The sequence below is a fragment of the Erinaceus europaeus genome, chromosome 6 (genome assembly GCF_950295315.1).
Source record: "Erinaceus europaeus chromosome 6, mEriEur2.1, whole genome shotgun sequence".
NCBI classification, from domain to species: Eukaryota; Metazoa; Chordata; class Mammalia; order Eulipotyphla; family Erinaceidae; genus Erinaceus; species Erinaceus europaeus.
In genome coordinates, this window is record NC_080167.1 from 41873990 (window position 1) to 41888042 (window position 14053).

Genomic DNA, 14053 nt, shown 5'->3' on the forward strand with positions numbered 1-14053 from the left:
TACCTTAGTATTTAGCAGTTTCTGTTTTAAGTGACGGCTTATTAAATAACCACTGAACTAAACACTGTGATATTTGTGCCTTTTATTGTATAATTAGATACAGACCAATTCCTGAAGATACCCTTCTTCGAGCTTTTGAGGTACGTAACATCCAGATCTATAAAAATTCATTATGTGGGGAGTCGGTCAGTAGCTCAGCGGGTTAAGTGCACGGTGGCGCAAAGCACAAGGACCGGCATAAGGATCACGGTTGGTTCGAGCCCCCGGCTCCCCATCTGCAAGGGAGTCGCTTCACAGGTGGTGAAGCAGATCTACAGGTGTCTTTCTCGCCTCCTATCCATCCTCCCCTCCTCTCTCCATTTCTCTCTGTCCTATCCAACAACAACAACATCAATAACAACAATAATAACTACAATAATAAAAAAAAAAGAAAAAATTCATTATATAGAATTTATTCGCCGCCAACAAAAACATTTTTTCTTTCTTTTTCACTAGGTATTAGATACAACTAAACGTGGATTTCTTACTAAGGAAGAGCTGATCAAGTACATGACTGAAGAAGGTAAGACTCATTTATTATTTTGTAGTAGTGACTTATGTAAGAGATTACTACTTTTAGACAATCACACAAACATAAAATAGTGTTTTAACATAGTGTTCAGGTAAAGGAAATCTTCAATTTTATTTTTCTTACTTTTTAATTAAAAAAAATTCTAGTCCACTAGAGGCTTAATTTGGTGCATGCAAATAAGCACATTTCCCACCAGATTTCAGTGTCACCTGAGAACAACCTCAGATAGTGTATATGTTAAGAAAAAGAGAAGAGGGGCTGGAATCTGTTGCACTTCTTCCCCATCCATGGAGCTTCTCCTAGTGCAGTCCATGGTGCTCATGATGCTGTGGCTCACACCCAGGGCCTCACACACAGTAAGGCCTGTGCTCTATCAGGTCAAAAATTTATTTGCTGGGGGTCAGGCGGTAGCGCAGCAGGTTAAGTGCACATGGTGTGAAGCGGAAGGACCGGTGTAAGGATCCTGGTTCAAGCCCTGGCTCCCCACCTGCAGGGCATCTCTTCACAAGCAGTGAAGCAGGTCTGCAGGGGTCTTTCTCTCCCCCTTTCTATCTTCCCCTCCTGTCTCGATTTCTCTCTGTCCTAGCCAACAACAGTGACAATAATATTATTATTAATAATAACCACAATAACAATAATAACAACAACAATAATAATGACCACAACAACGATAAAATAAAATAACCAGGGCAACAAAAAGGGGAAAAAATAGCCTCCAGGAGCAATGGATTTGTGGTGCAGGCACCGAGCCCCAGCAATAACCCTGTAGGCAAAAAAAAAAAATATATATTTGCTATTTCTATTTTGGAGATTTGGGTTAGTTTGTTTCTGTTTTGTTGGAGTGAGTGTTGGTTGAAGGGAGGTAGATAGTTGCCATATAGGAGTTTGGAAAATAAAATGGTAATTATTATAGTAAAAAAAGCTTTGTTATTAATATTTTTTTTACAAGGAGAGAGAGAGAGACCAACCAGAGAGGCCCTACAGCATTGATTGCCTCTGGTTTATAGTGGTGCTAGGGTTTGACTTGAGACCTCAAAGTGTCAGGTATAAAAGTCTTTTGCATAATCACTGTACTATGTCCCCAGGCCCTGGAAAATATAACTATGTTTCTATAAGTTGAATCCATAATACCATTACAGTATCCCCAGAACAAAAGATAAGGAAAACTATTGATAATGATGAACTAACAATCTCTACAAGCAATGTCTGTTAATAGACTGAAGATTTGAATTGGAATATGTAAAAATTACTTTTACAGAGTTTTTCAGTTCAAGTTACATATATAGTCTCAGGTAAATATAAATTAGAGAAATATTTTCAGTTTTATGCAAATGAAAAATATATACTGCTTTCAACTTGAAATACACACATACACACACTTAGATACAACACCTGCACAACTTTCTACCCCAGCATTTTTCTTAGGTATTCTATCTGATTAGACTGATGTATAGAATTGTTTTCCCTGAAGGTAGCCTTAAAGATGTTCTCTTTCTTTGGTCCATACTCCCAGAGGGATAAAGAGTAGAGACCCTTCCAGTGGAGGGGGTGGGATACGGGACTTTGGTGGTGGGAATTGTATGAAATTGTACCCCTGCAGGGTGGAGGGTAGATAGTATAATGGTTATGCAAAGAGATTCTCGTGCCTGAGGCTCCAAGGTCCCAGTTCAATCCCCTGCACCACCATAAGCCAGAGCTGAGCAGTGCTCTAGTAAAAAAAAGTAAAAATAAAAAACCTCTGAAATTGTACCCTTGTTATCTCACAATCTTGTCAATCATTATTAAATCACTAATAATAAAAAAAGAAGGGTACAAAATATTTTTTAAAAAGACATTCTCTTGGGGGCCAGGTGGTAGTGCAGTGGGTTAAGCACACATGGTGCAAAGCGCAAGGACCGGAGGAGGGATCCCGGTTGGAGCCCCCGTCTCCCCCCCAACAGGGGGGTCGCTTCACAAGTGGTGAAGCAGGTCTGCAGGTGTCTGTATTTCTCTCCCCCTCTTTATTTTTCCCTCTCTCGATTTCTCTCTGTCCTATCCAAGAACAATGACAACAATAACAACAACAACAACAACGATAAACAACAAGGGCAATAGAAGGGAAAAAATAGCCTCCAGGAGCAGTGGATTTGTAGTGTAGGCACCGAGCCTCAGCAATAACCCTGGAGACAAAACAAACAAACAAAAAAGACATTCTCTTGAAACTCTTCTCCTACTGGTTAGTTTCCTTTCTTCCATATGAATTTAGAATTTTGTCCCTTTGGTTTAGCTTCTTGGTTCACAGAGTGAGTCCTAAATGACCCAAAGTTGCTAGTCACTGAAACAGAATCAAAAGTGTGAGTAATTTTGAGTAGGGAGGACTCACATATGTCTACAGGCCCAACTGGTTTGACTATTTAACTTGATCCACCATTAGATGAGCATACAGGGAATGAGAGTTAAGAATGATGTGAAACTCATAGCTGCCACTCATGACACGGCTTAGCTGAGGGATTAACTATGATGGAAACGCTATGACTTTCAAAAACACCAGCCTCTTACCCCTAAAGATTAGTGTAAGGGAAGTAAATCCTAGATTTGATTAGGCAATGTGAATTTAGTAAAAATGGCCCAGACAGTTGAATGCCATTAGTATGGCACAGATGCTGTGCAGAGTTGTGGGATGCTAAGCACAGTGAGAGATAATAGCACTAAGATTCGCTCCTTTTGTCAAGGCTATTGTTATCCTATTTTAGAAACAAAACTCACTTTAAAAAAATTTATTTATTTTCCCTTTTTTGTTGCCCTTGTTTTTTTTTTTATTATTGTAGTTATTATTGTTGTTATTCATGTTTTCGTTGTTAGGACAGAGAGAAATGGAGAGAGGAGGGGAAGACAGAGAGGGAGAGAGAAAGACAGACACCTGCAGACCTGCTTCACCACCTGTGAAGGGACTCCCCTGCAAGTGGGGAGCCAGGGGCTCGAACCAGGATCCTTATGCCGGTCCTTGTGCTTTGCGCCACATGCGCTTAACCTGCTGCGCTACCACCCGACTCCCACAAAACTAACTTTTAAAACAATGCAATACTGGGGGGAGAGGCGGTTAAGTGCGCATAGTGCGAATAGTGCTAACTGCACATGGTGCTAAGCTCAAGGATCTGCAAGGATCCAGATGGAGCCCCTAGCTCCCCACCTTCAGGGGAGTGGCTTCACAAGCTGTGAAGCAGGTCAGCAGGTGTCTGTCTTTCTCTCCCCCACTCTGTCTTCTCTTCCTCTCTCGATTTCTCTCTGTCCTGTTGTATGCTTTACATTGGGTTCTAGTTCTCCCCCGCCAAGAGAATTGCATCAGTCCTGTTAATTTCGCGGGCCCGCTTGGCCCCGCCCCTAGGAAACCCACCAGAGTTCCTGAGTTCGAGAGTAAGGGAGAGGGTTCCTGAGTTCGAGAGTAAAAGAAAGAGTGCTTGCGCCGCCACAAAGAGACAGCAGAGTTCTGTTTGGTGATTAGTTTGTCTTAGTTTATGAATCGTTGTTCCTGAATAAAGAAATACAGCTTCCCTGCCCAGCCGTTGTCTCCGCGTCTCTGTTACCCGCCCGTGAAGCTAGCCTGGGCAGCTGGAGCCATCCGGAATTTTAGCAACACTGTCCTATCCAACAACAACAGCAACAATAGCAACAACAATAACAAGGGTGACAAAATGGAAAAAATGGCTGCCAGGAGCAGTGGATTTGTAGTGCACGTAGTCCCAACGATAACCCTGGAAGTGAAACAAAACAAAACAAACAAACAAACAAAAACAATGAAATACTGTGAGACAACAAGAAAACCAAACCATAACAAAAAAAAACAACAAAAACCTGGGAAGATCAGTGTGGACTTAACCTACCTGGAAAACTCAAATCTGAGAAGACTGAAAAAGGAAATAAGTTTCTTAGGCTAAGATCATGCAGTAGTAGTGCACAGGACTGGCATATAAGAGATCCTAGACTTGATTACTGGCACAGCTGTATACTTGAGTTTTTTTTTTAAAAAAAGGTTTCATGGGGTTAAGAGACACATCACACAGTAAAGCATACACCTTGCTGTGTATAAGGCCCTGTGTTTGAGCCTTGGCATCTCATGGAAACAGTATGGGTGGCTAGCTCCATGTATGGTGGAGGGTTACTGGTTACTCATCTCTCTCTCTCTTTCACTATGTGCACTTAACCTGCTGCGCTACCACCCAGCCCGCTTCCAAAAAAAAAAAAAGAGTGGGAAAATTGGTCTGGGGAGGTTGCACAGTGGTGTTGTACATGTTCAAGGCAGGCCCTGGGGGAGTTAGGCAGTAGTGCAGTGGTTAAGCGCACGTGATGCAAAGTGCAAGGACCGGCATAAGGATCTGGGTTGGAGCCCCCAGCTCCCCACCTGCAAGGGAGTCAAAGCACAAGCGGTGAAGCAGGTCTGCAGGTGTCTCTCTTTCTCTCCCCCTCTCTGTCTTCCCCTCCTCTCTCCACCTCTCTGTCCTATCCAACAACGATGACGTCAATAACAACAACAATAATAACTACAACAATAAAAAAAACAAGGGCAACAAAAAGGCAGGTCATGTACAAATTCATACCCAAGCAACACATAAAATAAACAGGTTTCTTAAAATGGTAATATTTGTATAGGTGAATTATTGAAATTGGGGGTAAAATCTTATGGCATCCCCCCTAATGAGAAACCTCAAAAATGTTTTTGAATGAATGAATGAATTGTTGAATAATAAGTAAAAGGACAGATGAGGAGACATGAATCCGTAAAACTGAATAAACAGTGACTGGGGAAAAAAACCCTGAAAAGGATAATGTGCATAATATTTCAGGAACTCATAGAAGGGCCCAGAGGGTTTTGTTGGCCAACAGTAGGAAATGAGTGTAGACAGATTTTTCAGGATCTAGATGGTGGAGGCCTGGGCTCAGGAGTTTAGAATTCACCCTGTGGGCAATGGAGAAGTAATGTAGGCCTTTGAGCAGCTGAGTCACCATGATACAAGAGGGATTATGGGAGTTAAGTCTAGTGTTGGGAAGTGTGTTAGATGAGTGAGAAAGAGGTTAGTTCAGGAGAGCAGTTAGAAGATTATGTCAGATTTATTTATTTATTATTATTATTATTTATTTATAAAAAGGAAACACTGACAAAACCATAGGATAAGAGGGGTACAACTCCACACAATTCCCACCACCAGACCTCTGTATCCCATCTCCTCCCCTGATAGCTTTCCTATTCTTTGACCCTCTGGGAGTATGGACCCAAAGTCATTGTGGGGATGCAGAAGGTAGAAGGTCTGGCTTCTGTAATTGCTTCCCCCTGAACATGGGCGTTGACAGGTTGATCCATACTCCCAGCCTGCCTCTCTCTTTACCTAGTCGGGCGGGGTTCTGGAGAATCAGAGCTCTAGGACACATTATTGCAGCCTTTCTAAGGTGTCTTAGTAAGAACCTGCTCTGATAGGGACTATGGGAATGAAAAGAAGAGACTGACAGGACAGGGCTATCTACAGTGGTATCCATGGCAACAGACAGTAACAGTGCAGAGCACAAAAATGGGAACTGAGTCAACAGTAACCAAACGTTCACCCAGATAGTGGGCTCATTGGTGGTAATGCTACTGTAGGAATAGGGGGGTCAGGACCAGGCTTCTGTGGATACTGAAAGAACTTTTTAATATATAATACCCAATATCCATATTAATATTAATCTCTTTGAGAAAGTTTTAAAACTACAGATGCCCAAGGTGATGGCATATGGTGAATATAATAAGTCACACTGTGTCAAGTACTGACAAGATAGAAGTGCACATATGTGTAGGCATGTGTATTGTGTGTGACAGTGTTTAGTAGCAGGGAAGATCTCAAGATAAAAACAACAGTAACTGGGGTCAGGCAGTAGCACAGCAAGTTAAGCGCATGTTAAGCGCGAAGCTCAAGGACCACCAAGGATCCCGGTTTGAGCCCTGGCTCCCCTCCTGCAGGAGAGTCGCTTCACAGGCAGTGAAGCAGGTCTGCAGGTGTCTGTCTTTCTCTCCCCCTCTCTGTCTTCCCCTCCTCTCTCCATTTCTCTCTGTCCTATCCAACAACAATGACATCACTAACAACAACAATAATAACTACAACAATAAAACAACAAGGGCAACAAAAAGGGAAAATGAATAAATAAATATTTAAAAAAATAGTAACAACACATGCTGCTGACTGTGTACTAGTGAATGTTCTAAGTGCTCTAATGCAAATGAATAGCAGCCCTATGAAGCAGGTGGCATTATCATTATCTTCATTTTATAACTAGGAAAACAGAGGCACAGAGAGTTTAAGTGACTTTCCCAAGGATTTGGAAACTGACAATAGTTATTATTTCAACCTAAGCAGTCAGGCTCCCAAGCTTAACCATTAAACTGTTTTCTTTTTTTTTAAATTATTTATTTATTTTCCCTTTTGCTGCCCTTGTTGTTTTTATTGTTGTTGTAGTTATTGTTGTTGTTGTCACTGATGCTGTCATTGTTAGATAGGACAGAGAGAAATGGAGAGAGGAGGGGAAGACAAGACAGAGAGGGGGAGAGAAAGATAGACACCTGCAGACTGGCTTCACCGCCTATGAAGCCACTCCCCTGCAGGTGGGGAGCCGGGGCTCCAACCAGGATCCTTCCTCCCGTCCTTGTGCTTTGTACCATGTGCGCTCAACCTGCTGCGCTACTGCCCGACTCCCCATTAAACTATTTTCTACCCCTTCTTAATTAAATGCTATAGATAGCTAAACCTTGCCCAAGGGAACACGGTGATTCTACATTTTTATTGTGAGCAAGACCTGGTTCTAAGCAACAGAATGTGGACACTGAGTTCAAGGACATAGATGGGTTGTAGGTGTTCAGATCCCAAAGCTCTGCTCACTGGCTCCTTTTGTGCTGGTTCCTCAGTTACAAGAAGGAATGATGGCTCTTCTCTCTCACAGGGTGATTGGGAAAGTAACTCAGTTGATTCATATGAAGAATTCGGATCAGTGCCTTATACACAGCAGTGTTAAAACAAATGCTATTGATAGCCTTTAAGATATATATTTTTAAGGGTTGCGTGGTGGTGCATCTGGTTAGTGCATGTATTACTGTACACGAGGACCCAGGTTCAACCCTCTGGTCCCTACCTAAGAAGGGGAAAGCTTCACAAGTAGTGAAGCAGTGCCATAGGTCTCGGTCTCTCTCTCTCTCTCTCTCTCTCTCTCTCTCTCTCAATTTCTCTGTTCTGTTCTATTAAATAAAGTTGTAAACATTTTTCTTTTTATTTATATTTTGATAGAGGTGAGAATATAGGGAGAGGAGAGAGACACCTGCAGCACTGCTCCACTACTTGTGAAACTTCTTCCCTGCAGGTGGGGACTGGGGGGATTGAACCTAGGGCCTTGCACATAGTAAGGCATATGATTTACCAGGTGAACCACTGCCCAATTCCAGTTCTATTAGTATTCTCTTAAGGATTTTTTTTGTATGTGTGTACATCACAGTTTATTTGACAGTAGGTTTAATATTTAAGAACCAGATATAAAAAATTTTTTAAAGTTGTCTTTTTTAAACAGTATTTTAGGCATTCTTAGGATTTTTTTTTTTTTGCCTCCAGGGTTATTGCTGGGGCTTGGTGCCAAGGGGGAGAGAAAGACACTTGCAGACCTGCTTCACTGCTTGTGAACCGACCCCCCCCCCCAGGTGGGGAGTTGGTGGGGGGTCCTTGGGCTTCATGCCGTGTGCACTTAACCTGCTGTGTTATTGCCCAGCCCAACATTCTGAGGATTTAACCATGATTTCAAAAGCACTTTATTACATTGCTCTTGTTTTTATGCTACTATCATTATCATCAAAATCTTTATTTGAGTAATTTCAGTATTAAGAAAACTCCAATCTGGGTTTAAAAAAAATTTTTTTTTTATCAGGGTTATTGCTGGGGCTTGATACCTACCTACATGACAAATCCACCATTCCTAGCAACCATTTTTCCTCTTTTCTCTTCTTTTCCTTTTTTTTAAAAAATATTTTATTTACTTATTAATGAGAAACACAGGAGGAGAGAGAAAGAACCAGGCATCACCCTGGTACATGTACTGCCGGGGATTAAACTCAGGATCTCATGCTTGAGAGTCCGATGCTTTATCCACTGCGCCACCTCCCGGACCACGCCTTTTTTTTTTTATTTGATAAGACAAAGAAATTGAGAGGGGAGGGGGAAGTGGAGAGGGAAAGAGAGACAGAGAGACACCTGCAGCACCACTTCGCCTCTTGTGAAGCTTCCCTCTTGTAGGTGGGAACCAGGAGCTTGAAGCTGGGTCCTTGTATATGGTAATATGTTCACCAACCAGGTGTACCACTGCCTAGACCCCTAAGAATGCTCTACCAGGTGTGCCACTGCCCAGCTTCAGTTAATTCCAGCCTACAAAATGTAGTGGCAGATAACTTAAGCTCAGAAGGTAGGTAGGTAATCCTCAGGTCTTGACTGTTTATTTACTTTTGGAGGCAAGGTACTGTCTTGAGTAATTCTATGTTTATTTAATTTTTTTTATTTATGTATTCCCTTTTGTTGCCTATGTTGTTTTATTGTTGTAGTTATTATTATTGTTGTTATTGATGTCATTGTTGTTGGATAGGACAGAGAGAAATGGAAAAAGGAGGGGAAGACAGAGAGAGGGGGAGAAAGATAGACACCTGCAGACCTGCTTCACTGCCTGTGAAGTCACTCCCCTGCAGGTGGGGAGCCGGGGGGCTGGAACCGGGATCCTTACGCTGGTCTTTTGCACTTTGTGCCGCTTGCACTTAACCCACTGTGCTACCGCCTGACCCCCAGAATGATTCTATGTTTTTATGTACTATCAGTATAAAATTATATCTTAGGTAGTCCACAGCTGTTCCATCATTCTTCCTGGGTCTACTTACCTTGGTGAAAATTAAGTAAAGTATAACTTGAACAGTCCTTGGTGAGGACTATTCTAGTTAGTTCTTAGCTATTATCAGAATTCAACTAAAGCCACAGATTTCCCTTTCCTTCTTGCATTCTTTCCTTCCTTCCTTCCTTTCTTCCTTCCTCCCTCTCTCTTTCTTTACTTCCCTCCCTCCCACCCTTCTTCTGTCCCTTCCTTCCTCTATTATTTCCTTCCTTTCTCCATCATAATCCCCTTAATCATGACTTAATGCATTTGTTCCCTCTCCCTTTCCACCCCCCACCCCCCACTTCTCTTCCTCTGTGTGTGTATATCCGGAGCACTACTCAGCTTTGGCTCATGGTGTTACTTTGGACTGAGCCTGGGAGCCTCAGGAATGAAGACCTTTCTTATATAATCATTATGTTATCTCCCTGACCCTCTGATGATATATGTATATACATATATACACACATATATATATGTATATATATGTTAGGACATGGTTATTTATAAAGATTAATAACCGCTGACATCAGGAACTAGATTTTGATGGACAGTAAGCATATTATTAAAAATTTAGTTATAAAAATATTATAAAAATTATATATTATAAATATATTATAAACATTAAAACATAAAATATATTATAAATATTAAAATATTATAAAAATCATGTTTAAAACCTATCTAAAACAGATTGGATGAGATATATACAAAGATCTATGTAACGCTTTGCACTATATATTTTTTTTAAAATGTGAGATACAATAATTTATAAAGAATATCTGTTTATGTATAATCTCAAAAAAAGTGATCAAAATATTGCTTCTCACAGATAAGGCAACCAATGCCCTAGTATCTCAAAATCCTTTACAAAATGGGAAAACTTAGTTCTGCTTGAGTTTTTGTTGTTGTTTTGTTATTTTTTTCTTCTTCTTTTCAGCTGCCTCCAGTTTAAGCTCAGCTTCTTCAATTGTAAAGGCTCCCAGTTTCTTATTCTTTGTTTTCTTTACCTTTTCCTTGATGGCAGCCACATCAATTTTAGTCTCAGTGGAAGCTTCCTAAGTTTTCACAGCTGGTTTTTCCTTAGGTGGAATAAAAGCTTTCTTCTTTCCTCTTGTCTTTTACTGAGAGCTTCTGTTTGTTTATCCTTTATTGTTTCCATTTTTTCTCTCTCTCTCTTTCTTTTTTTTTTTTTTAAGAGTTTATTTATTTATTCATGAGAAAGATAGGCAGAGAGAGAAAGAACCAGACATCACTCTGGCACATGTGCTGCCGGGATTGAACTCAGGACCTTATGGTTGAGAATCCAGTGCTTTATCCACTGCGCCACCTCCCAGACCACTATTGTTTCCATTTTCTGTTACTTTTTTGGACTTGCCTTCAGAAATTATTGACCAGAAGATAGGGATGGAAATTACTTAATGCTCAGAGGATCAGTCAATCAAGAGGTCTTAACATCTATGTACAGTGAGAGGCCATCTAAATACATCAAACATCTACTGAAAGGGCTACAGCAATAAATTAACAGCAACACAGTAATAGTAGGGGACTTCAGCACCCCTTGGATGTTAGGTCAGAAAGTATCAAATACTTAGAGGAAAATATTGACAGAACTCTTCCATCTAAATTTATTTTATTTATTTTTATTTTTTTTCCTCCAGGGTTATTGCTGGGCTAGGTGCCTGCACCATGAATCCACCGCTCCTGGAGGCCATTTTTCCCCCTTTTTGTTGCCCTAGTTGTTGCAGCCTCGTTGCGGTTATTATTGCCATTGTTGACGTTGCTTTTGTTGTTGGATAGGACAGAGAGAAATGGAGAGAGGAGGGGAAGACAGAGAGAGGGGAGAGAAAGATAGACACCTGCAGACCTGCTACACCGCTTGTGAAGGGGGGGGGGGGGGCTCGAACCGGGACCCTTACGCCGATCCCTGCGTTTTGCGCCACGTGCGCTTAACCCACTGCGCCACCGCCCGACTCCCTAAATTTATTTTATTTTAATTTATTTATAAAAAGGCAACACTGACAAAACCATATGATAAGAGAGGTACAATTCCACACAATTCCCAACACCCAGAACTCTGAATCCCAACCTCTCCCTTGATAGTTTTCCTATTCTTTAACCCTCTGGGAGAAATTTTAAAAGCGCCTTCAATGAAATGAATCCAATACAAAAAAAAAAAAGTTGAACAATAAATACAAAGCAGAACTTGGACTGTGTCTGGTGTATTGCACCAAAGTAAAGAACTTTGGTGTGTGTGTGTGTGTGTGTGTGTGTGTGTGTGTGTGTAGGGTTCAGGTCCTGGAGTATGATGGCAGAGGAGGACCTAGAGGGGCACTGAATTGTTATGTGGAAAACTGAGAAATGTGAACAGGGATAGATGGCATAATGGTTATACAAAGAGACTCTTGTTCCTGAGGCTCCAAAGTCTCAGGGTCATGGTGAATTTACATTCTTTACCCCATCTTGGGTGGAGCTTGAAGATACCATGTTAAGTGAGATAAACCAGAAACAAAAGGATGAATATGGGATGATCTCATAGACAGAAGTTGAAAAACAAGATCAGAAGTGAAAACTGTAAGCAGAACTTGGGCAGGAGTTGGTGTACTGCAAAAGTAAAAAGTGAAAGACTCTGAGGTAGGGGGAGGGTTCAGGTCCTGGAACATGATGGCAGAGGAGGACCTAGTGGAGTTGTACTGTTTTGTGGAAATGTTACACATGTACAAACTATTGTATTTTACTGTTGACTATAAACCATTAATCCCCCAATAAAGAAAATTTTTAAAAAGTATTGACCACTAGCCAATTCTTTATCAATCTCAATTCTCCATCTTTGGTTTCTGAACACCAGCTTCACTTCTCTCAGCTGCTGGGGCTGGCCCATTCAATGTGGACGCCATCTTCAAGCATATATCTATATAGCTATATCCATATCTAGCTATCTTGTCTATCTGTCTATCTATCTATCTATCTATCTATCTATTTTTAACAACAACACAATATTGACATGATATCCCACAGAGTTTCTATCCTTTTGGTTTCATTTGCCACCAACAGTGGGTTAAATGATAACACAGAGGACTGCTTTGAATCTACTGATGACTTGCTGGTGTCACTGAGTTGACTAGACCTGGCTGGGCATATTCATAGATGTGATCATTATCATTTCAAAGCACTGTTACCTGCTCTGCAACAACTTTGCATTGTTCTTCAGACCTTTATTAAACAAATGGTATTTAGATGACTGTCTGTAACACAGGAACTTCAGGCTATTACTCTGACCACTTCAATCATTTTAATTTAAATAAACAGCCTCACTTAATGTCCTTCTGTTCTCTTGCTGTTTCTGACAAATTGCTCAGTTCTGTAGGTTGCTTGAGCTATGATATTGGCATGATAAAATAAGTCCAGAATCTTCCAGTGGCTCAACAGAACGTTTTTCAGTCTCTGAACTAGCATAATCTGGAACCTGAGCTTGAAGGGAGTATAACTAGGGCTTAACTGGAGTCCAGGGCAACTAAGTTGGCAGATGAGAAGAGGAGGAAAAAGACCAGAAGATTATAAACGATGATTTCCCCCTTCTTGTTTCTTCCAGGTGAACCTTTTTCTCAGGAGGAAATGGAAGAGATGTTGTCTGCTGCAATTGATCCAGAAACAAATTCAATCCATTACAAGGATTATATTGCAATGATGGTGATAGATGAAAATTAAATATTGCCAAGATTGAATTTCTAATTGACAGGATAATCTGAAAGATTGTTTATCCTTGTTACGTTCACAGTTTTATCTTATAACTCCTACATATGAAAATTAATACCTTGTGACAGCTAGTTGAAGATACTCTGTTTCTGAAAGATGGTCATAACAATTTTAAAGAAATGCATTCAGTATTGGGTTGTTGGAAAAGTCATGATGCACGTTAGCATAGAAAAACAGAAAAACATGCCATGACTTTTCCAGCAGCCTTATGTCTAGTCTTGTAGAGTGACAAATTGCTAATTATTTTAAAAGTCTTCTCAGAACAGTTTAAGATCATCTATGATTAATTTTTTATAATAAAAGCTATACTACTTTCAAATTAGTCAAGCCGACAAAATACTGATTGACAGGAGTGACTTTAGGTTCGCCATATTAGCATCCTGGGAAGTGACTGAATGACCATAAATACAAAATACAAAGCAATGTGATGAAAAAATATTGTTTAAACAGCAACAAAGCACTTTAGCAATCTGTGGAAGGATTTATTGAAATGCATATTAATAACAATTCCTACTGCATGCCAATTGCAAATACATTTGAAATTGTAAGTTAGTGGAAACTGTAAATTTGCTGATCCAGCAGGTTACTATTTATGGAATAGCTAAAGGACCTGAGATAACTGAGTGCAGGGAAAAGAAGACTGGGTGGGAACTAATTGTGTGAGAAAGTGGCAATTCTTTTCTCATCTTTAAGGTTTTAGGATTCTTGCTTATTCAGAATAGCTGTCATGGGAGTATTGTCCTAAATACTGAATAAGAATATTTAGAAAAGTTTATGTTGGTGGTCCGGGAGGTGGCGCAGTGGATAAAGCACTGGATTCTCAACCATGAG

At 40.6% G+C, this 14053-nt stretch overlaps 1 protein-coding gene across 1 annotated transcript in view; it reads left to right on the top strand.

Moving 5' to 3' along the window:
• The window catches only part of EFCAB2 (EF-hand calcium binding domain 2), a 94040-nt gene extending 80496 nt beyond the window's left edge, over positions 1–13544 (top strand). The window contains exons 5-7 of the mRNA XM_060192109.1: positions 98–140; positions 496–562; positions 13059–13544. Coding sequence (XP_060048092.1) covers positions 98–140; positions 496–562; positions 13059–13174 — 226 coding nt within the window. The 3' untranslated portion in view covers positions 13175–13544. The remainder of the gene's footprint in view (positions 1–97; positions 141–495; positions 563–13058) is intronic.
• Positions 13545–14053: the final 509 nt, after the last annotated feature.